Genomic DNA, 24,559 nt, shown 5'->3' with positions numbered 1-24,559 from the left:
CATTGACTGTCGGAAACGTAGACAAAAAATATATATATTGTTCAGCATACCTACCGCATAACGAATCATCTCCTTCTGATGATTTCAAAAGCGTTGTATCATATTGTAGCAGAAATGGGCTTCCGCTCATTATCGGCATTGATGCGAATGCTCATCACATCATTTGGGGCAGCTCAGACATCAATCTGAGAGGCTCTGAACTGATGGAGTACATAAGTAGTACAAATCTCCATATTCTGAATGTGGGAAACCGACCAACTTTTGCGAGGTCTAGGAGGGAGGAGGTGTTAGACATAACACTTTGCTCTGATAGAATTTTGCATGAACTGGGAAATTGGCAGGTTCCAAATGAAACTGAACCGTCTCTATCCGATCATAAATATATATTTTTCGATCATTTTGATGTCACCTTCAATGTGGTGACATATCGTAATCCTAAATCTACAAACTGGGACCTCTTTTTGGAAAACTTGGCGACTAAATTTCATGGATATTTTCCAACAATTAGTCAATTAGACGACTTAGATGACGTCGTGGATACGACAAACTTATTCATATTAGCATCCTACGAAGAAGCTTGTCCACTTCGTACTGTTAAATCGACTAGGGGAACCCCTTGGTGGAGGGCTGAGCTTGAAAGAATGAAGAAAGTTATGAGAAGAACTTGGAACCGGCGTCAGCGTGATGACTCCAGGGCTTTCAGGTCAGCTCGTAGTGCATATAAGAAATGTCTTAGATCTGCAGAACGGGCTGGCTGGCAAAGCCTATGCACTAATGTCTCTAGTCTGAACGAGGCTAGCAGATTAAATAAAATTCTCTCCAAATCGAATGATTTTCAGATGAACTCCTTGAAAACCAGAGATGGTGTTTATGTGACGGACGAAAAAGATGTTCTTAATTGTCTCTTCGACACACACTTTCCAGGTTGTATCGATCCGGAGTTGAACAATGTTCACAGATCTCATTCTGGTGATTCGGACTCGTGGGCGTTAGCACGCACATTGGTTTCCACTGAATCGGTCAAGTGGGCAGTTGACAGCTTTGCTCCATACAAATCACCCGGAAAAGATGGAATACTTCCCGTGCTACTGCAAAAGGAATTTGATATTCTTAAACATGTCTTGAAAAAGATTTTGCTTTCCAGTCTTGCTACCGGGTATATCCCGAAAGCATGGCGAGAAATAACTGTTAGATTTATTCCCAAAGGGGGGCGCTCAAGCTATGAAGAAGCCAAGAGTTTTAGGCCTATCAGCTTAAGTTCTTTTCTTCTGAAAGCTTTGGAACGGACAATCGATCATCACATCAGGAACGTTAGTTTAGTTGAATATCCACTGCACAAAATGCAACATGCATATCAGTGTGGGAAATCCACGATCACTCTGCATCACGATGTTGTTTACAACATTGAGAAAGCCTTCTCGCCAGGCTTACCAATATGACTGTCTTTTTACTACTGTCGCTGTGCAACAGAATAGGATGTCTCTATGTGTGCTCGACGCTCTCTTGCTACAGCACGTTCGCTCGCCAAGCCGAACTGTAATGGCAACAGTGCAATCTTGTGAGAAAAGGTGCTGTTTGGGGACAGCCTGTACCGCGCTCGTTTTGTTGACAATATTCTACGCTAAACGTAGCGAGCCGAATGGGCTGTCGGTTTACCATTTTTTTGTGTCTGCTGTTTCGCATAAACTGTCGCGGAGACAGCCTTCTGAGAGGGATAACATTCTTCGTCCAAGCTGGTAAAACTGTCGTCTAGGGCTGTCATATGATGAATGTCACCATTGAACATTTGCATGGAGTTTGAATCGACGCAGCGGCAATAATTTGCGCTAAAGCGGACCCTGCACGAGCAGAAATACTGACAATAAATCATAGATTGATTCTGTAGAATTTAAATGAGATTGATGGATTGAAGCAGTCTTATCAATATATTTATTGACAATATTTCTGTCTCGTGTAAGGTCCGCTTAAGGATCAACGCATGTTTAAGCGAACGAACGTGTAAAGTGTACTTTTCAGCATAACAGTTATACTGTTATGCTAATCATGCGCATTAATTTGGACGTGCTTTAGGCATGATAAAACGCAGTTTTCAAACGTAGAAAAATTTGCCCAGGACAGAATTCTGGAACGATTTTCATTGGATGTCATTTAACATCAGTTTTCAGTTTTCATTACGTTGTCTTGGGAAATTGATTTATAGCATGAAGGATTGAATTGATTAAATAAATAGTTTTCTAATGCCGTTTTTTTTAATGAACAACCCCGGAGCAGTAAGTTGCAGTTTCTAGCGAAAGAACCGGCCACTAGACGTGTTCTTTCCCACTTCTGTCAGAAAGTGCAACACTAGTGCAATTCGCTGCCCCGGATTAACTTAATTTAAGTATTTTTAGTATTTCACTTGTTTAGTTCTCACCGATTACTGTGACGTATGCAATCTGTATATTGTAAAAACGAAAACTGAACCATCAAAAATATTAAAGCTTTCAAAAATCTAAATATTGATCCAAATTAAAAAATCGAAATATTTAAAAATTGCAAAATTGAATACTTCAAAGTTGCAAAATTAACATATTAAAATGTTACAAATTTAAAAAATCAAGAAATCGATTTTTTTTAATTAGAGGGGAGTTTCGGATCCCAGGTATTTTTCAGCTATGGTAATACTGTGAAAAGCGTATGTATATAATTTTCATGACTGTAATGTAGCTCTGTTTTTTCTCACAAAATGTTGCGGTTCTCAGTTTTCGTGAGCGTGCGCTTTTTTGATAAATGTGTAAACCGAAAACAAGATTATAGTTGGCAACAACAATTAATTAAATTATGTGCATTATCGTAATTTTGGACCTGCCGTCTAATATCTTTTATTTAATATCTTATTTTAGGCGAGACTATCAACGGTTTTCGTTTAATCTGTGTGTGAATATGGGTTGATTCAATTCGGACCTTTTACCATATATACGATATGATACGCGATCGCGAAAAACCGTTTGAGAGGTCGAGCTTTCAGGAAAAGATAAGTTTTCGCAAATCGATTCACAGATTTCTACGTTTATAGCTCATAACCTATTGTTAGGTAATTTGGCCCAACTCTTACTTTTTATGGAATATTTGCCACAATTTTTTTTATATCAAACAGAACTTGTCAATTCACAATTCGAAACTTAGTGAAAATTAAATAGGAATAACTTAGGTGAACATAGGCATTTATTTCCATTGCAAAAATCGATAAGACATGGGTGGTCCTAATTGGAACAGGGTTGGGGTAATTCGGACCTTTCATGTACTTTTGCGTAGAACCCTTAATACACAATACGGTACGATATCGGAAAAAGTTACCTTAGAAAAAATGTGCGCAATTGATCAGGCTTTCGGGAAAAAATATTTATTTGCGAATCGGTTGTAGTTCTATAGCTCATAAACCCTTACTTGGTCCGAATTGGCCGTCCCCTAATGATTACTGTACATTAAATATGACATAAAAAATTTACTGAACATTAAATATGACATACAAAACTGAAAATTAAAGAATTTAAGCTGAAATTTCAAAAAATAGGATTTCGGAATTATAAAAAATCATATGATTATTAAATTAATTAATGAAAAATTGATAAATCTAAGAATTTAAAAATTTAAGAATTCAAAAATTTAGAAATTTAAAAATTTAAAGATTTGAAATTTTAAATATTTTGAAATGTAAAAGGAAAAAAATTGAAATATTGAAGATTAAGAAATTTTGAAAGTCAGATTTAATAAATTTGGAACCTTAAAATTTAAAGATATAAAAATTTAAAGCATGAAAAATATATTTTTATTTATTTAGGTCTGCGACCTGCCTTCAACTACATCCCTGGTGCAGACAGTTTGAAAACAGTACATTGTTCTGCTGTAGGATCGCCTTACCCGTCTAGACATCCAAACAATACGGCATCGATCGTCCGGTGCCCTTGATAAAGAACGAGCCAGTGATGAGAAGCGGTGACGTCATCAATAATCTGTCGGACTCTCCGAGAGATTAGCCAGGGAAGGAGAATTCGGCTGATTACACTACCACATGCTGCCGCTTCAATCCCGAACGGACTGATAAAGATCGATCTTGAGATGCTGTGAGTTAGTATCCATCTAGATCGCGCCGGAGTGACACCGATAAGGCCCGCATGCCAAATTTATTAGAATTAAGTTAAAATGTGTGTTAGGCAATAAATTTTTTATGGTAGATTAAATTGTGTGTTGCAGATAATAAAATGTGTTTAGTGTAATGAACTATAATAAATTGGATTGTTACTACCGAGTGATGTGTTAAGCATGCAATTGGAGAAGTCCTGGATCAATTTAGTTTCGGTCGGCGCTGGTGGAATTGTTTAGCCTGCTGGATCCTATTGTGTCGGGAGACATACTTGATTCGATGTTGGGAGGCCTGAGCTGGTCCACACTCTAGCTATCGAAGACCCTCTGGTAAGCCTTATACTCAGGAACCCATCATTCTGGTCCTTCGAACCGGATCCAATTCGGTCGGACCTAGGAAGGACGCCGTCGATGCTAGTGGCATTGGACACTTGGATACTATTGTCCTATTCAATTCGTACCGCTATTGTATCCGGGTATATGGAGCCATCGACACGCCGAACAATTAAATAGTGCCCATTATTACGGACATTGTACCCTCGGACAATTGGACTTCAATTACACCGCGTGCTTGGCGTCATTTTGTGGCTTGGCGTCCCTTTACGGATTGGCGTCTATTGGTTGGAGATAGTGCATGATCGATTTTGGTGGAAACAACACATCATAGTGCTGCTGCAATTTGACGTCGGTGAACAATAAAATTTGGAAAGCAGTGACGGACGGTAGCTGCTAGTGAAAACTCCTTCGTTGCGGTGGATTTCGGATATTCGATTGGATTTTCTACGCCGATTGGACCCTGAACAGGAGAATCAACCTGTTCTTCCAGGTAAATATTACATGTTCAGGTGTATGTCCGGTCGAAGCTTTCTTGTTACAAAACTAATGCCATCTTTCGATATCTGGACCACTGCAACCTAATCTCATCACGGGGGATGCTCCGGTCTGCAACAACGGAAGGAAGGCTGCATGTGGATTACAACTTTATTACTACATCTGGAGTTTGATGGGCGCGTGTCCCATATCGGTTCGTCGATCTATGCTGAGAGTATTGTTGCTGGTTTCATCGGTATCCTGAAGACGTTTATGCATGCTAAGACCTGGGAGCCCCAACATATTTTTCTCCAGGTTAGTAAATGCACAGTATATGCCCACCGTTGTCTAGGCATCAGATAAATACACATTTGGTGATTGAATTTTCGTATTTTCGACTGTACCATACTGATCCCTGAGCATAACTGCAGCACAGTTGTGCATTCACAATTATTGGTTGTCATCTTTCATCGGAATATTTTGGAACTTTGAATCTTCTATTGTTTTTCGTGGTGAGTGACCACAGTATATGTCCAGCCGTCGCTGGCATTCTCCTTGATACTACATACTCGCTTCCTCTCCTCTGCCCTCGCACATTGGCTGGTTATACATCGTGCACCAAGTGTTACATCTGCATGGAGTTAGTGTGACGTCATTGCATTGCTTGTAGTTTGGCATTTTAACGCTCTGGGGCGCATCTATAGTTCCTGTAAGGTCAGTGCTGCAGATAGTATATGCCTAGCGAAGCTAGGGCCGTTCACAGGGTATTGCACTGAAATCATCTCTCATTTACCGGTTTCCTGAGTGAAATAAGCACCATGCCTCCTGCCGCATCCAGCACGAAGAAGTCTCCATCGTTGAAGTTGCTCGTTACCAAGCTGAAGGATGTCCAATCTTCCTTTGACGATATTTATCGTTTCGTCGAAGACTTCAAGGAAAATACAACTACTACCCAGATTGAAGTGCGACTGGAAAAACTCGACGAACTGTGGGAAAAATTCAGCGACACCCTTATAGAGTTGAAATCTCACGACGACTATGCAGCAAAGGGTGATGACTACGAGGATGAAAGGTTGGACTTCAGCGATCGATACTACAGGGCAAAATCGTTTCTTGTGGATATGGCCAAAGAAAGACAAGAGGCACCAGCCATGGAACAATCGATACGGGTCGGTGATACGTCGGTGCATAGCACAATGGACCATGTGCGGTTGCCTCAAATAAAGCTGCAGACGTTCAACGGCGACATTGACGAATGGCTAGGATTCCGGGATCTCTTCACCTCACTTATACACTGGAAGGCGGATTTACCAGAGGTGGAGAAATTTCACTACCTAAAAGGATGCCTTCAGGGTGAACCTAAAAGCTTGATCGAACCGCTACAAATCACTCGGGCTAATTACCAGGTGGCTTGGGAAATGCTGTTAAAACGCTATAATAACAGTAAACAATTGAAGAAGCGTCAGGTCCAATCGCTCTTCAAACTACCAGCCCTAACAAGGGAATCCGTTGCTGATCTCCACTCCCTATTGGAAGGCTTCCAAAGGGTAGTTCAAACACTGGATCAAATTGTGCAGCCGCATGATTATAAGGATCTTCTATTGGTAAATTTACTTTCTGCACGTCTCGACCCGATCACGCGAAGAGGCTGGGAGGAGCACTCATCGAATAAGGATCAAGATTCGCTAAATGATTTGACGGATTTTCTTCATCGGAGGATTCAAATTTTGGAGGCGTTACCTTCAAGGGCCGTGGACACTAGGGGTGTCCAGCAATCACAACCTCCGTTGAAGCCGAAACCCTTTGCAGTTAAAAATAGTTTCAACACGGTTCAAGCAAACCACAGTAACTGCGTAGCGTGCAAGAGTAGCCATCCACTATATCAGTGCGGTAAATTCCAAGAAATGCCGGTTTCAGAGAGAGATGTGTTGTTGCGCAACAACTCACTCTGTCGCAACTGTTTCCGCCAAGGGCATCATGCGAAGGATTGCCAATCAAAATATTCCTGTCGCCATTGTAAAGGACGTCACCATACATTGGTTTGCTTCCGAGCTGGGAGGAATGAGAAGCCCAAGGATACAGCTGGTAGTCAAGGTTCCAATGCTTCCGTTTCACAAGACAATTCAAGTAGCTCTATCGCTACACCCTCCTCCTCCTCCTCGCAAGTGGCTAACATGGCAGCCACTGAAGTTTCGTTAGTTGGATCAGTACATCGACACTCGTCGCAGGTTTTGTTGGCTACAGCGGTGGTCATCATCGAGGATGATGGTGGCACTCAGTACCCAGCACGGGCTCTACTCGACTCAGGTTCAGAGAGCAATTTTATTTCGGAGCGATTGAGTCAACGTCTAAAGGTGGATCGAGATAAGGTGGACATCTCGATATTAGGGATTGGTCAACGGACTAGCAAGGTAAAGCAGCGTATACAGGCCACAGTGTTGTCACGAGTTACTGATTTCTCTCGGGCGATGAGTTTTTTGGTGCTTCCGAAGGTGACGGTAAATTTACCAACGGTTAACATCGACACAATCGGTTGGCCGATTCCACGAGATGTTGAGTTAGCAGATCCTGCTTTCGGTGTTTCTCAGAGTATTGATATCGTACTAGGAATCGAGTCATTCTTCGAGTTTTTCCAAACCGGACGCAAGATTCCTTTGGGAGAACGATTACCCTCATTAAATGAATCCGTATTTGGATGGGTTGTGTGTGGCGGTTCATCTGTGCCCGATAAGACATTGAATATTAGCTGCAATGTTTCTACTACGGAAGGCTTGGAAGAGCTGATGGCTCGATTTTGGACCTGCGAAGATATGGGATCAACCAGGAACAATTCACCGGAAGAAGCACGCTGTGAAGAGCTGTTTGTGCGTTCGATTCAGCGTGGGGAAAGCGGCCGCTACACTGTATCATTGCCAAAGGATGAGGACAAACTAAAACAATTGGGCGATTCTAGGGGGATCGCATTCCGACGTCTCCAAGGCACGGAGCGGAGATTGGAAAGGGATGCTGCATTACGGGAGCAGTACAAGGCATTCATGACCGAATATGTGCGTCTGGGTCATATGCAGCGAGTCGATACTACCATTCCCAACACGGATAAACGGTGTTATTTACCACATCATCCGGTGGTTAAAGAGGCGAGTACCACCACCAAGGTTAGGGTAGTATTCGACGCCTCCTGCAAAACGGCCTCAGGAGTGTCGCTGAACGATACATTGCTGGTAGGGCCAGTAATACAAGAGGACTTGAGGTCGATTATTCTCCGTTGCCGAACAAGGCAGATAATGCTGGTTGCTGATGTCGAGAAAATGTTTCGTCAAATTAATGTGAACCCCGACGAACGACATCTTCAATCGATTCTATGGCGCTCATCACCAAGGGATGAAGTAGTTACCTATGAGCTGAACACCGTTACTTACGGAACCAAGCCTGCTCCATTTTTGGCCACAAGGACACTGAAACAGCTAGCGATGGATGAGGAGCAACGATATCCGCTCGCTGCCAAGGCAATTACGGAAGACACATACATGGATGATGTACTCACGGGTTCCGATGATGCAGCTGAGGCACTTACGATGAGGATACAATTGGACAAGTTGATGGCTAGTGGGGGATTCCAGCTCAGGAAGTGGGCATCCAATTGTGTCGAGGTTTTACGTGGTATTCCTGAAGAAAATCTGGCGATCCGTGGCTCAGAAATCGAATTAGATCCAGACCCATCGATCAAGACACTAGGATTAGTGTGGCAGCCTAGAACAGACGTCTTCAAATTTCAATTCAGCATACCTTCCATTGACGATAATTTGCTTATTACCAGGAGGCAACTTTTGTCGATCATTGCGACTCTGTTTGATCCTCTGGGTCTGGTTGGTGCAACCATTACAATGGCCAAGCTTTTCATGCAGCAATCTTGGATGCTGCGTGACGAACACGATCAGAGATTTGGCTGGGACCAGCCGTTACCTTCGATGGTGGGTGAGACGTGGCGGAAGTACCATCAGCAGCTTCATCTACTTAATCAAATACACGTGGATCGCTGTGTAATCATCCCCAGGGCAGTCGTGATGGAATTCCATTGCTTCTCAGACGCGTCACTGAAGGCCTACGGTGCGTGCCTATATGTTCGAAGCATCGATACAGCAGGAAGGGTGAAGGTTCAATTGCTCACATCAAAGTCAAAGGTGGCTCCGGTTAAATGTATGACGATCCCGAGGTTGGAGCTTTGCGGAGCGGTATTAGCCGCTCAACTATTCCAAAAGGTGCAACAGGCAACTCGCTCGATCGCACGTGCATATTTTTGGACAGATTCAACGTGTGTGCTTCGATGGTTGCAAGCTTGTCCGGCCACATGGACTATATTCGTCGCAAATAGAGTGGCAACAATCCAAACTATAACAGAGGGGCATGAATGGAGACATGTTCCAGGAATTCATAATCCAGCCGATCTTATCTCGAGGGGAATCTCTCCAGAAGAAATAATTTACAATAATTTCTGGTGGGATGGCCCAAGCTGGCTAACGCACGACCATGAGGATTGGCCAAATAGTTTCGATAATTCGTCGAGTGAGGGGATTGAGGAAGAGAGGAGACGCACAGTTGTTGCTAATACGGCCTCGGTTGTGGCGGAATTCAATGAATGGTATTTATCCAAATTCGCTACATACTCCAATTTAATTCACCGTACAGCAATATGGCTCCGATTCATTTCGTTACTTCGTACCCCGAAGAAGGATCGACGATCAGGATGGATCACGACAGAGGAGCTGAAAACAGCCGAATATATACTTATACAACGGGTGCAACGGGAAGTCTTTCCTGATGAACGAAAAGCACTGCTAAAAGGGGATATGCTTCCAAGGAAATCTCCTCTGCGATGGTTCAATTCATTTGTGTCAGAAAGGGAGGAGCTCATCAGAGTTGGCGGGCGGTTAATCCATTCAAATGAACCAGAAGATGCCAAACATCCCATAGTGCTCCCAGCTCGACATCGCTTGACACGCATGATTCTTAAGCACTACCACGAACGTTTGCTCCACGCGGGGCCACAATTGTTGCTGAGTGTGGTCAGACTTCGCTACTGGCCGTTAGGAGGACGCAATGTAGCCAGGGAAACTGTTCATCGTTGTCAAAAATGCTTCCGATCAAAGCCCACTCCGTTGCAGCAATTTATGGGAGATTTGCCAGCAGCGCGAGTGACTATTTCTCGTCCTTTCTCAAGGTCGGGAGTGGACTATTTCGGACCCATCTACGTGCGCCCTGTACCACGACGCGCAGCAGTAAAAGCGTACGCGGCAATTTTCGTGTGCCTTTGCACGAAGGCGATTCATCTGGAGCTTGTCGGGGATTTATCTACGGATCGTTTCTTGCAGGCTTTGCGTCGGTTCGTTGCCCGTCGAGGAAGGCCAACCGATATTTATTCCGACAACGGTACTAACTTCGTTGGAGCTCGGAACAAACTGGAAGAAGTACTACGTTTGTTGCGGGATAAACAGCATCAGGAGCAGGTATCCAAGAAGTGTGCAGAAGAGGGCATTCGCTGGCATTTTAGTCCTCCGAGTGCACCTCATTTCGGAGGCTTGTGGGAGGCGGCTGTGAGGTCAGCCAAACATCACCTCTTGCGCGTGATTGGGGACAGCGTCGTGTCGCCCGAAGATATGAACACGCTTCTTGTGCAAGTGGAAGGCTGTTTAAATTCTCGACCACTTACACCTACATCAGACGACCCGAACGATCTTGAACCGTTAACTCCTGCGCATTTCTTGGTTGGATCGTCATTGCAGTCACTTCCAGAACAACAGTTGCAAGCAGTTCCCATAAACCGTTTAAACTATTGGCAACGTATGCAAGGGATGCTCCAGGATTTTTGGAGAAGATGGCAGAGGGAGTACTTGTGTCAGTTGCAGGGTCGAACGAAGCGCTGGCGACCACCAATAGAAATTGAAATCGGTAAGCTTGTCGTCATTTTCGAAGAAAACCTACCTCCAACTCGCTGGAAAATGGGTAGAATACAGGAGTTACATCCAGGACCAGACGGTATTGTTAGAGTGGTCACTCTTAAGACCGCTTCTGGAACATTGAAGCGTCCGGTTGAGAAGCTGTGTTTGCTGCCTACACCAGAATTCAACGAACAACCTAGTAGCCGCCAGCAGCAGTAGCCTTGCCTATCCCATCCTAGTCGAGAGGAGTTTCTTTTTCTTTATTTCAGAAATAGCGAATATTTCAGGGTGGGTGAGGATGTCTGCGACCTGCCTTCAACTACATCCCTGGTGCAGACAGTTTGAAAACAGTACATTGTTCTGCTGTAGGATCGCCTTACCCGTCTAGACATCCAAACAATACGGCATCGATCGTCCGGTGCCCTTGATAAAGAACGAGCCAGTGATGAGAAGCGGTGACGTCATCAATAATCTGTCGGACTCTCCGAGAGATTAGCCAGGGAAGGAGAATTCGGCTGATTACACTACCACATGCTGCCGCTTCAATCCCGAACGGACTGATAAAGATCGATCTTGAGATGCTGTGAGTTAGTATCCATCTAGATCGCGCCGGAGTGACACCGATAAGGCCCGCATGCCAAATTTATTAGAATTAAGTTAAAATGTGTGTTAGGCAATAAATTTTTTATGGTAGATTAAATTGTGTGTTGCAGATAATAAAATGTGTTTAGTGTAATGAACTATAATAAATTGGATTGTTACTACCGAGTGATGTGTTAAGCATGCAATTGGAGAAGTCCTGGATCAATTTAGTTTCGGTCGGCGCTGGTGGAATTGTTTAGCCTGCTGGATCCTATTGTGTCGGGAGACATACTTGATTCGATGTTGGGAGGCCTGAGCTGGTCCACACTCTAGCTATCGAAGACCCTCTGGTAAGCCTTATACTCAGGAACCCATCAGTTTATAAATACGAGACCGAGGGAATATTTTTACAAACCATTTTCAACTATTCTTGATGATGAAAGCCATCATTTTTTAAAAACAAGTGCTGTATTAGGGCAGTTTACCACTAACAATAATAATACATTCCATATTAAACATAAAAAGTGATTGAAATTTATTTCTATTATTCTGTAGTTCGTACGCTAAACAAAGCAATGTTAAAGGCATTTTTTCTTATTTTTAATGGGCCTATAGAAGTTAAATTTTAAGATAATTCTAAACTAAATATTAGTTAGCAATGTGATCTGATTCGCAATGGATAGGTGACCATTGATTCACGCTAAACCTCCTGAATTCGCGGTTGCGGCACGGGACGTTTAAAATTGTTGTATAATCCTGTTTTTCGGGTAAAATTGCTAATAAGAAAATGAGGTCATGACAGTAGAAATATTTAGTGGTTACCACATTTTAATTATTTATGGCTTAGCGCTGCTCACAACTCCCAATGGTTCACAACTCCCCAACGTCCCCTATTTAGAGGTGTGCCTGTACCTTGAAAAGTACAGTTGTTAGGACAATCTCGACAAACACGTTTGCTATTGAGTGGCATAATAAAACAAATAAAATCATCAGCTTGTTGATCACCTCAAACAAATTAGCATAACCAACAAATCACGAAAATATTTCAGGAGCCTGAAATCGGCGGCGCGCCCCTCTTAAAATTAAATTTAACTATATTATGTATTTCTCTATTGTAGCAACGCAATTTTTTAGCTTTCCGATGAAATAAAAAAGCCTCATAACTCATGATCTATGTTCATGCTGTGATTCGTGACTAGGTGCAATCTGCATTTTCATCTACACGGCATATCAAAAATCCGTTTTCTGAAACCGTCCAACTTTCCGCAATACGTACTTCTAAACGATTGCTTTCTGCCCCGACACGGCAATTCGACCCACATCACCATTACTGAACAATTACTATCCAGCTTCACTCCAATGATTCTCCTTGCAACATAACAGTCTACCACAACGACTAAAAATATTTGCTCAGGTTTTTAATTTCGAACGACGTTAAAAATTCGCTAACTGTTTGAAATCAAATCAAATAAAGCCGCTGGTTTTGATCCCGTATGGGAAATGAATGAAAAAAAAACGAAAACCTTGCATGCAGCATTCATTCTAAATCGTTCAGTATCCCGCACCGTACTGGGCTTAACTAATGTACAGAGCACGACTTTCACAGAAAAAAAAGTTCTTTGATTGCATCGATGTGTCGGTTCTACCACCAAGAACGATAGAAATGTTACGCAAAACCAACTGAGGCTGTCATCGCACATCAACTATAGTTGTAGACGTATGCGCAAACTGTCGTGTGCGGTACAAGACGGCAACGTTGCAAGTCGCATAACAGTTTTACTGAGAGATGTCGTGCTTGATTCGGTCATCAAACTGTCGAAGCGAAAAGAAGACGACAGCCTCTGAAATACTGTCGCAAGGGTGTACGGTTGGAACCCCTGCTTCTCGCTCAAGCAATCTAGCTTGGGTGTATTCCTAGATATTGAGGGTGCTTTTGACAATATGTCCTTCCAGTCTATTCTGGAAGCGACGCGCGGTCATGGGATACCTGCATGTATCTCTGGTTGGATAAACGCAATGCTTAGTAACCGCATACTTTGCTCGTCACTGCGACAGGCTGAGATACGGAAGTTGAGTATTTGCGGTTGTCCTCAGGGCGGCGTTCTGTCACCTTTATTATGGAACTTAGTAGCTGACGGCTTGTTGAAGAAACTCAATGAGCTTGGATTTCCAACCTACGGGTTTGCTGACGATTACCAAATACTAATTACTGGATTTTGCATCGGAACAATCTTTGACTTAATGCAACAGGCATTAAGAGCTGTCGAACAGTGGTGTCGACAAGTTAAACTATCAGTTAACCCAAGCAAAACTTCAATGGTTCTTTTCACGAAGAAGCGAATAACAACCGGGGTTCGTCCCTTGCAGTTCTTTGATTCTGAGCTACTGTGTGCAGATCAAGTCAAATACGTTGGAGTCATATTGGATTCCAAACTGAATTGGTCTGCTCACATTGAGTTCAGAGTTAAGAAAGCGTGCATGGCCTTCGGGCAGTGCAGACGAACTTTTGGAAAGACCTGGGGTCTCAAACCTAAATACATCTATTGGATTTACACGACAATTGTACGTCCAATACTGTCATACGGATGCCTTGTGTGGTGGCAGAGGGAAGAAGTGGTGACAGTCCAGTAAAAGCTAAACCATCTGCAAAGAATGGCGCTCATGGCGTTGACTGGTGCTTTCACCACGACTCCGACTGCTGCTCTTGAGGCACTTCTAAATATCAAACCATTACACATACACTTAAAACAAGAAGCACTATCATGTACATACAGACTGCAGCTTACTGGGCTTTGGAACAGTAATCATGCTGATCTTGCTACCAGTCATACACGATTGTGGTCACAAATGGTTACATGGGAAGATATTCTTGCTCCCACCGATATTACACTCACTTGTAGTTTTCCTTACAGGACATTCCATGTGAAGATTCCCTCTCGAGGGGAGTGGTTGTCTGGCTTTATGGAAAGACAACAACAAATGCAAGTGGTTTGTTACACTGACGGTTCTCTGATGGAGGGACGTGCTGGTGCTGGTGTCTACTGTCGTGAAATGAGATTGGAACAATCTCACTCACTAGGTAGATACTGTACTGTATTCCAAGCAGAAATCTTTGCGATTATGTGCGGGGTGCAATCGGCCCTTCAACTGAGTTTGTCCGGCAGAGTTATAAACTTCTGCTCCGATAGTCAGGCTGCAATCAAGGCCCTTAGCTCAGACAAATCCCGGTCCAAGCTAGTGATCGCGTGCCGAACCCAAATCGAAGAACTAAGCATTGTCAACACTATCTACCTTGTCTGGGTGCCCGGACATTGCGGTATTACTGGAAATGAATGGGCTGACGAATTGGCCAGGGCAGGTTCAGCGATTGACTTCGTTGGTCCTGAGACCGCGCTGCCAATTTCGACAAGTTGGATAAGGGAAAAAATACGGTCCTGGGCTTCGTCCGAGCACCGCAATTATTGGAGAAATCTACAAACGTGTCGCCAAACAAAGGCGTTTCTAGAACAACCATGTTCAGTGGTTTCGAAAAATCTCTTACATTTTTCGAAGCTCCACTGCGGCATGCTGACCAGGGCTTTAACCGGCCACTGCAAACTCAATTATCACATGGCAACTATTCAGCGCGCTGAGTCTTTTTCATGTGATCTTTGTGAATCCGACTACGGAACCTCATATCATCTGATATGCAACATTCCAGCGGTAGCGCAATTGCGATTACGAGTCTTCAGCCGTCCATATATAGACGAAACCATGTTTGGTCGACTGAAACTCAGAGACATACTAAAGTTTCTTATCCAATGTGGTAAAGAGCTTTAGGACTATTCGCAGGCAAAATGAACTACTTGTGAGTTTAACTTGCCTGTTGTTTATTTTTGTTTTGTGCTGTTATTTTTCCCACCCTTCCAATTCTACTTCCCCACACCTCCTTGTCCTTTCCTTCCGCTCAGGAAATGGTGAAAACACACGGCAAGGCACAAATCCCCGACTATGTACGGGGAACGTGCCATTTGAGCCAATATATTCTGATTCCTGATTCCTGATTCCACGTTGAGGGGGAGTTCCAAACCAATATTCACCAAACACATCTAGTGCTCGCGAACAAAAGGAATATTGTTCCCTTTCGTGACAGCAGTGAACTGCGCTGAGCCAACAATAGTTTCTCCGGACATCAGCAAGCAGCAACTAGCCGCTAGCCGGAGCTACTATCGGCCAACTGACTTCCAGTAATCGGTATACGGATCTTGCGTACACCCAGTAAAGTTCAATCGGAAATGAGCAAGAATTCTGGCTGATTTTAGTCCATATTCCGGCTCCATTGATAAAACCGATTCTAACTAGAATGTGTCACTGAAGCCAGAATGCGAATTAGAACCAGCCAACATTCCGGCTGAGCTTAACTTCTAGTATTCCGGCGCCAATAACACAACCATTTCCAATTAGAATCGGTTGTATCACTGGAGATGGAATACTAACTACAACTACAACTTATTATTTATTCATTTTTCGTCAAGCATATGTAGACTACATAAAATGGTTTTACAATATTTACTTATATACCATAAATTATTTCTACGGTTTAGTTCAGATTTGATTTGTTTTCTAGACATGGAAAGGTCAATTCATTATAATGACGCATCATTCTATTGATGGGGCTATTTTTAGCATAGTTTGTCCTAAAAGATTGCTCTTGGAATAAATTACGAGTTTTTAGTTGTCCGCTAGGTACATAAAATTTTATTTGCGAAAGTAATGATGCGGATTGTACACGTTGAGAAATAATGTCGTTGATAAAGCAAAGCATGGCGCGGCGTTCTTTGAGTGTTTGTATATTAATGAGCATGCAACGTGCTTTATACGATGGATGCGCCATCTGGCAGGCAGATAATCTCCAACTAATAGCACACAAACACGCCCCATACCAAATACCTACTGTGTGCAAATTTTTACGGAAATCGGTTAAGCCATTTGGGAGTCTATAAATCATATACATACAAACTTTGACTTTTATATATATAGAAAGATAGATAGATAGATAGATAGATAGATAGATAGATAGATAGATAGATAGATAGATAGATGGATAGATAGATAGATAGATAGATAGATAGAAGATAGATAGATAGATAGATAGATAGATAGATAGATAGATAGATAGATAGATAGATAGATAGATAGATAGATAGATAGATAGATAGATAGATAGATAGATAGATAGATAGATAGATAGATAGATAGATAGATAGATAGATAGATAGATAGATAGATAGATAGATAGATAGATAGATAGATAGATAGATAGATAGATAGATAGATAGATAGATAGATAGATAGATAGATAGATAGATAGATAGATAGATAGATAGATAGATAGATAGATAGATAGATAGATAGATAGATAGATAGATAGATAGATAGATAGATAGATAGATAGATAGATAGATAGATAGATAGATAGATAGATAGATAGATAGATAGATAGATAGATAGATAGATAGATAGATAGATAGATAGATAGATAGATAGATAGATAGATAGATAGATAGATAGATAGATAGATAGATAGATAGATAGATACATAGATAGATAGATAGATAGATAGATAGATTGTATTATAATGTTCAACAAATGTGAGCTTGGAGTCTAGGATTACGCCTAAATCTCGTACAATTCTGCATTTTTCTACAAGTTGGTTGCCTAAGTGTATGTCTATGGGAACATTTGAAATCTTTCTGCTGAAGGTTATTGAGTTGCATTTCTTTACATTAAGTTGGAGTAGACTTTTGCTACACCACGTGTGGAATATATTGATTTCGCTTTGGAATATTTCAGTGTCTTTGATATTTCTTATTGCCATGAAAAGTTTCATGTCATCTGCATATATAAGCACTTTAAGATGTTTGAGTAGAAAGGTAATGTCATTTACGTACAAAATAAAAAGAAGAGGGCCTAAGTGGGAACCCTGGGGTACGCCAGAGGTGACAGAAATTGGTTCCGATAGTATATTCTGAAAGCGAACTGTTTGTTCACGTTTCGTTAAATATTATTCGAGCCATTTCAATAGTTTATTTTCTATGCCATATTTTTGTAGTTTGAAGAGTAATAAAGGTATGTCAAAACGGTCGAATGCTTTACTAAAGTCTGTGTAGAGTGTTTCTACATGGTTCCCATTGTCCATTGCATTTACAGTAAATGTTACAAATTCTAAAAGGATTGATGTTGTTGAGCGGCCTTTATAAAAGCCATCCTGTTTGCTTGTTATTTGATTATTGATTTGCTGAAATATTTTGTCATTTACTAGTTTTTGGAATAATTTTGGAATGCATGATATAACGGCAATCCCACGATGGTTTCGGAAGTCCGATTTAGCGCCTGATTTAAAAATTGGCACTAAAAAGGATGATTTCCATATTTCTGGGAATGTTCCATTTTTCAGTGACATGTTGAAAATATGTAGTAATGGTAGAGTGAATTCTTCTGCTAGATTTTTTTTAAATATTGGTGCTATTCCGTCCGGTCCAGGTCCTTTTGATGCGTCTAAGTTTTTTAGTGCAGTGATAATTTCGTGTTCAGATAGTTCGTGGACGGAAATGTCATTTGAAAATTCAGGTATAAATGAAAATTAGTCGCGGTCGCGGTCTGTTTCGGAATATGAAGTGTAGACTTCTTGAAAGAATTTTCCAAATAAATTGCAAATTTCAGTATTGTTATTTCCTACATGGATGGAAAGTTGCTACTTTTCAATTTCGTTTTCACGTAATTGAAGAAATTCTTTGGACAGGTCTTGATTTCAGTCTCAGTTTTACGATTATATTCTTCATGTGCAGTGTTAATGGCTCTGTCGAGTTGGGAGCAAATATTCAGATAGTTTTGCCGATTTGTAATGCTATGTTCTTTCTTGTAAATTTTATGTTGGTTGAACCATACAGGCTGCTGACCGCCATGAGTTCTTCTTCTTCTTTTTACTGGTACTGTTTCAGAGATTAAATTCGTTACAATTAAATAGAATATTTAGTCACTGCTTCGTTGACATTTCCTTCTATACTCAATACAGTTCGCCAATTTATTCTACATAGTCTACGTTTGACTTCTTCGACGTCGGTTTTATGGTATTCCGGCACTTCCTCATACTCCAAGTCGTTCGGGGAAGAGTTTTGATGAAAGAAAATTGAATATTCGATTGCTGTGTGAAATACTTCATTTTTCCATAATGGAGTTAAAGATGCATTGACACAGAAGTCTTCAGTGCAGTTCGTGAATAAGAGGTCTAAATATGAATTTTGTCTATTTTTTACATGGTTGATTTGGTGCAGGCCAAATTCAGATATTTTGTCAAAGAAGTATTGAAGTGTTTCATTTTCGCCTACGACTGGGAGTAAAATAGATTCGTTTTCAATGTTGGTGTTACGTTGATTAAAGTCGCCATAAATACGCAGGTTTACTTCAGGTTCCATGTTTGACATGATAGATTCTACAGTTTGAAAAAATAGTTCAAATGATTTTTTGTGAGCATTTTCAGGTGGAAAGTACACAGTGCTTTTGCCCATATATGTTTAAATTCTATATGTTTCATGGTTTCTATTTCTTCTGAAGGAAAGTCTGCGTTTATGGCTATAATGACTCATCCTCCAGACTTTTTATTACAAAGAGACAAATTACGGTCATGCCGAAATACATTAAATTGATTTCCAAAAATTTCTTCGCTTCTTACGCTTTCATCCCAGCTACTTTCTGTTCCAAGAATTATATTAAAAGAAGATGAAATTAGTTTTTGTTGGATTTCTTCCATTTTGGCTGGGCTTTTCATTCGATTAAAATTTTGGCAATAGACTAAAATTTCAGTCGAATTCTGTTGTGGATGCGAAAAAGTTTTTGGAATATTTAAATTACTTACAGTTATATTTTCTTCCTCTAAAGAGGGCGTCGTTAGGAGTCAAGGTCTGCTGCTGCTTCGTCTGGGTTTAGCCCATATTCCTGTTAGACTTCGATGAAAATGCGCAGGAGATGGTCAGGAGCGGTCGGTAGTCCTTCGGATGCGAGCGTCATTTTAATGCTGGTCGGCGTCATTCCTTCCACGCAAATAGATGGGTGTTGGTCCTTCATATATGCCAGGTATAGGCGTACAATGTTCATTACTTTTGGTTCGCGAAGTCTGGCCTTTAAAAAGCGACCATCGCCATTCGTTGATTGTGACGTAAGGCGATTGGAGGTCGCAAGAGGTCCAGTTCAAATTGGCTGTCTGTGTTCGAATGTTGATATGTGGTTGCCAATGTGTTTAAACTATATTCGCCGTCACTTCCATTTGTTTGGGTTGAATGTTTTTGTTAGCTGAACGGTATGGGTTGATGGTGTCGCCTTTTTTAAAGTTTATGAAATTTGGTTTTACTGCTGGTATTGCAAGACCTGGAATCGGATGTTCGGTGGTTGTGGGAGGAACGGAAAATTGTTTTTTCGTCGTGGCAAGTAGTAATTTGTCTGACGTCTTACCACTGTCGTTATGATGATTGTTAGCGCGATCGTTGTCACGTTGACTTGACTGCTTACGACGTTTTCGGTTGCGTCTTACCTTATCAGCAGCTTTCTCCTGAAGTCGTCGAATGCGTTGTTTGGCGTCATATTTTGTCCAATCCTGCTTCCATTGCCATTTATCGCCCAAAAATCACCAGCCTGGAGACGTATGATCTATTTTCTGTTGGATTATTGTAGCGTGTGATTTTTCCGCTAATTCTTCAGCCAGGGATTTTGATTGATTCATGCCATTTTCTGGTGTTGTCATGTTGGAGATTGCAATGGAGATAGCTTTCACTTCTTCCTTCAATTTCTCCAATAGGTCGGAATTGGCGAGAGGGTACGGCTCAGAACATTTAGTGGAAAGCAGTTCGTTCTCGGAGTGTGATAGCCGTTCGTCAATTTTATGATTCATATTGTCCGATATTGTTTTGGTCGATTTGCTGATGGTGTCGATAGAATTTTGTAACAAATTGTCACAAGAATGAAAATGCTGACCTAGTTTACTGTATATGTTTTCGTTCTTTTTATGCACGACTTGCATTGACTGCTTTACGTCGTTAAGTAATTGTTCGATGCTACCGAACAATCCAAGACTGTGGCTCTTTAGGTCAGCTGTGGTTCGATGTTGTGTGTCCGTGTGCCACTTCATCATTTTTAGCAGCTGATCTTGTAGATAGATCATTTTGCGAGTGTCGACCTCTGTCCTAATAATGTGCTGGCAGTCCGCACACACAGGCACACAGGCAGCATGGTACGATCTGCTGCAAAATTCACACTTCCAGAGGAAGCGGTCGTCGTTTATGTTACAAGTTTTTACACCGCACTGCATTATTTTACTATTACTTGAAGTTGAATAGCACTGTGACTTACGAGGCAAGCGCGCGATGTTTGTTTACGTAGGTAAAAAATACTAATTAATAAATTACTTGCGGAGCGCTTGGAGAGGCGTCCGCACTCGTTGACTGTTCGAGCGAAAAAAAACTTACTGTTCGAGCGAAATAAACATTAAGTGCGTACCCTGGGGCAAATTGGTACACACGAATTAGTGGCAAATTAATACAGTGTATCAATTTAATCCAACATTTTGTCATCGATAAGGTAATTCCAAAGACGGAATCAAATTATCACTTACTGTTTAAAATTATAAATTTGGTTCCAATTTATCAGTATGGCAAATGACAACACGGAATCTTGCTTTCAAACAATGGTCCTGCGGTGTAGTGCAAAATTCCTAACCAGAGTTTAATATGGTGAACACTTTTAACTCAAACAATTTGAAATTCTATTAGAGCTTCGCCTGTTAAATGCATCGCTTTTTACGATGCGATGAACTGAAGCGACAGTAGGCAGCGTAATGTAATGTAATGTTCAGATGTGCTCTTTTGAATATGGTCGATGTACTTCTCAAATCAGTCTGTTAGGTCTGTTTGTCTGTGCTTAGACCGAGCCAAAGGATCCTCCGGTGTTTACCAAGGCCTGACACAGGTCATAATCATAGGTAGATAAAACAGTCGAACGTTCGAACATTTTTGAACGTGACGTTTGCTGCTTACCAAATTGGTCGTCAAATCCACATCCATGTATCAATATTTGGATAAAATTCTCGAAGTAAGTCAAAAACTATTGAAACGAATTAACAAAAGTAATTATCCTTGAATCATAGAATATTTCTACATTGGTCGACGGCAAATTTGTAATAAAATTTCTTGCAACAATCAATTTTATTGTCCAACAATAAATTATATAGTTAATAACCATTTCGTGTTACTGTTTCTATGAGCAATATAAGAAATGTTTGAATGTATTAAAAATATCAATTTTTATAATGTTAAGTACTACCATCCAACCCCGTCTAACCCCGCCAAAGGTTAAAATTTATTGATTTTGTATTGTAATGTCATTTTAGACTGTAGTATAAATTATTGTTAAACTACTGTTTTGGTACAGTGAAAACAATGGCTTTTAATCAACACATTATTATGGTAGTGCATTCACGTTCATACATTTCACTATACACCACAACACCATATTATCCCCCGAAAATATGATGAACCACCGCCTGAAACTAGATGGTGATGATGTAACAGGTGTAATCTAAGACCGTCCAAGTTCTTTTTAGGAATTCTTTTCTGAACCAAGTGCTGCAGAGTGTGTGGCACACCATTATCGTCGTTATCTTCCACTTACTACTGGACCTGAATTAAAGACTTTTGCACAAATTCTAAAAGGATTGATGTTGTTGAGCGGCCTTTATAAAAGCCATCCTGTTTGCTTGTTATTTGATTATTGATTTGCTGAAATATTTTGTCATTTACTAGTTTTTGGAATAATTTTGGAATGCATGATATAACGGCAATCCCACGATGGTTTCGGAAGTCCGATTTAGCGCCTGATTTAAAAATTGGCACTAAAAAGGATGATTTCCATATTTCTGGGAATGTTCCATTTTTCAGTGACATGTTGAAAATATGTAGTAATGGTAGAGTGAATTCTTCTGCTAGATTTTTTTTAAATATTGGTGCTATTCCGTCCGGTCCAGGTCCTTTTGATGCGTCTAAGTTTTTTAGTGCAGTGATAATTTCGTGTTCAGATAGTTCGTGGACGGAAATGTCATTTGAAAATTCAGGTATAAATGAAAATTAGTCGCGGTCGCGGTCTGTTTCGGAATATGAAGTGTAGACTTCTTGAAAGAATTTTCCAAATAAATTGCAAATTTCAGTATTGTTATTTCCTACATGGATGGAAAGTTGCTACTTTTCAATTTCGTTTTCACGTAATTGAAGAAATTCTTTGGACAGGTCTTGATTTCAGTCTCAGTTTTACGATTATATTCTTCATGTGCAGTGTTAATGGCTCTGTCGAGTTGGGAGCAAATATTCAGATAGTTTTGCCGATTTGTAATGCTATGTTCTTTCTTGTAAATTTTATGTTGGTTGAACCATACAGGCTGCTGACCGCCATGAGTTCTTCTTCTTCTTTTTACTGGTACTGTTTCAGAGATTAAATTCGTTACAATTAAATAGAATATTTAGTCACTGCTTCGTTGACATTTCCTTCTATACTCAATACAGTTCGCCAATTTATTCTACATAGTCTACGTTTGACTTCTTCGACGTCGGTTTTATGGTATTCCGGCACTTCCTCATACTCCAAGTCGTTCGGGGAAGAGTTTTGATGAAAGAAAATTGAATATTCGATTGCTGTGTGAAATACTTCATTTTTCCATAATGGAGTTAAAGATGCATTGACACAGAAGTCTTCAGTGCAGTTCGTGAATAAGAGGTCTAAATATGAATTTTGTCTATTTTTTACATGGTTGATTTGGTGCAGGCCAAATTCAGATATTTTGTCAAAGAAGTATTGAAGTGTTTCATTTTCGCCTACGACTGGGAGTAAAATAGATTCGTTTTCAATGTTGGTGTTACGTTGATTAAAGTCGCCATAAATACGCAGGTTTACTTCAGGTTCCATGTTTGACATGATAGATTCTACAGTTTGAAAAAATAGTTCAAATGATTTTTTGTGAGCATTTTCAGGTGGAAAGTACACAGTGCTTTTGCCCATATATGTTTAAATTCTATATGTTTCATGGTTTCTATTTCTTCTGAAGGAAAGTCTGCGTTTATGGCTATAATGACTCATCCTCCAGACTTTTTATTACAAAGAGACAAATTACGGTCATGCCGAAATACATTAAATTGATTTCCAAAAATTTCTTCGCTTCTTACGCTTTCATCCCAGCTACTTTCTGTTCCAAGAATTATATTAAAAGAAGATGAAATTAGTTTTTGTTGGATTTCTTCCATTTTGGCTGGGCTTTTCATTCGATTAAAATTTTGGCAATAGACTAAAATTTCAGTCGAATTCTGTTGTGGATGCGAAAAAGTTTTTGGAATATTTAAATTACTTACAGTTATATTTTCTTCCTCTAAAGAGGGCGTCGTTAGGAGTCAAGGTCTGCTGCTGCTTCGTCTGGGTTTAGCCCATATTCCTGTTAGACTTCGATGAAAATGCGCAGGAGATGGTCAGGAGCGGTCGGTAGTCCTTCGGATGCGAGCGTCATTTTAATGCTGGTCGGCGTCATTCCTTCCACGCAAATAGATGGGTGTTGGTCCTTCATATATGCCAGGTATAGGCGTACAATGTTCATTATTTTTGGTTCGCGAAGTCTGGCCTTTAAAAAGCGACCATCGCCATTCGTTGATTGTGACGTAAGGCGATTGGAGGTCGCAAGAGGTCCAGTTCAAATTGGCTGTCTGTGTTCGAATGTTGATATGTGGTTGCCAATGTGTTTAAACTATATTCGCCGTCACTTCCATTTGTTTGGGTTGAATGTTTTTGTTAGCTGAACGGTATGGGTTGATGGTGTCGCCTTTTTTAAAGTTTATGAAATTTGGTTTTACTGCTGGTATTGCAAGACCTGGAATCGGATGTTCGGTGGTTGTGGGAGGAACGGAAAATTGTTTTTTCGTCGTGGCAAGTAGTAATTTGTCTGACGTCTTACCACTGTCGTTATGATGATTGTTAGCGCGATCGTTGTCACGTTGACTTGACTGCTTACGACGTTTTCGGTTGCGTCTTACCTTATCAGCAGCTTT

At 40.8% G+C, this 24,559-nt stretch overlaps 2 protein-coding genes across 2 annotated transcripts in view; one reads left to right on the top strand and one right to left on the bottom strand.

Annotated features, from left to right (window-relative positions):
• The window catches only part of LOC131692985 (phosphatidylinositol-binding clathrin assembly protein LAP), a 304,486-nt gene that overhangs the window by 220,976 nt on the left and 58,951 nt on the right, over positions 1-24,559 (bottom strand).
• On the top strand, positions 5,394-11,812 carry LOC131692983 (uncharacterized). The gene is made up of 2 exons (XM_058980420.1): positions 5,394-11,455; positions 11,582-11,812. The coding sequence occupies exon 1, from the start codon at positions 5,751-5,753 to the stop codon at positions 11,085-11,087; it is 5,337 nt and encodes a 1,778-aa protein (XP_058836403.1). The 5' UTR covers positions 5,394-5,750; the 3' UTR covers positions 11,088-11,455; positions 11,582-11,812.

Source organism: Topomyia yanbarensis, chromosome 3 (assembly GCF_030247195.1).
Source record: "Topomyia yanbarensis strain Yona2022 chromosome 3, ASM3024719v1, whole genome shotgun sequence".
In the NCBI taxonomy this organism is placed as follows: Eukaryota; Metazoa; Arthropoda; class Insecta; order Diptera; family Culicidae; genus Topomyia; species Topomyia yanbarensis.
The sequence above is the reverse complement of the archived record's forward strand: the minus strand, read 5'-3'. Positions and strand labels throughout refer to the sequence as shown.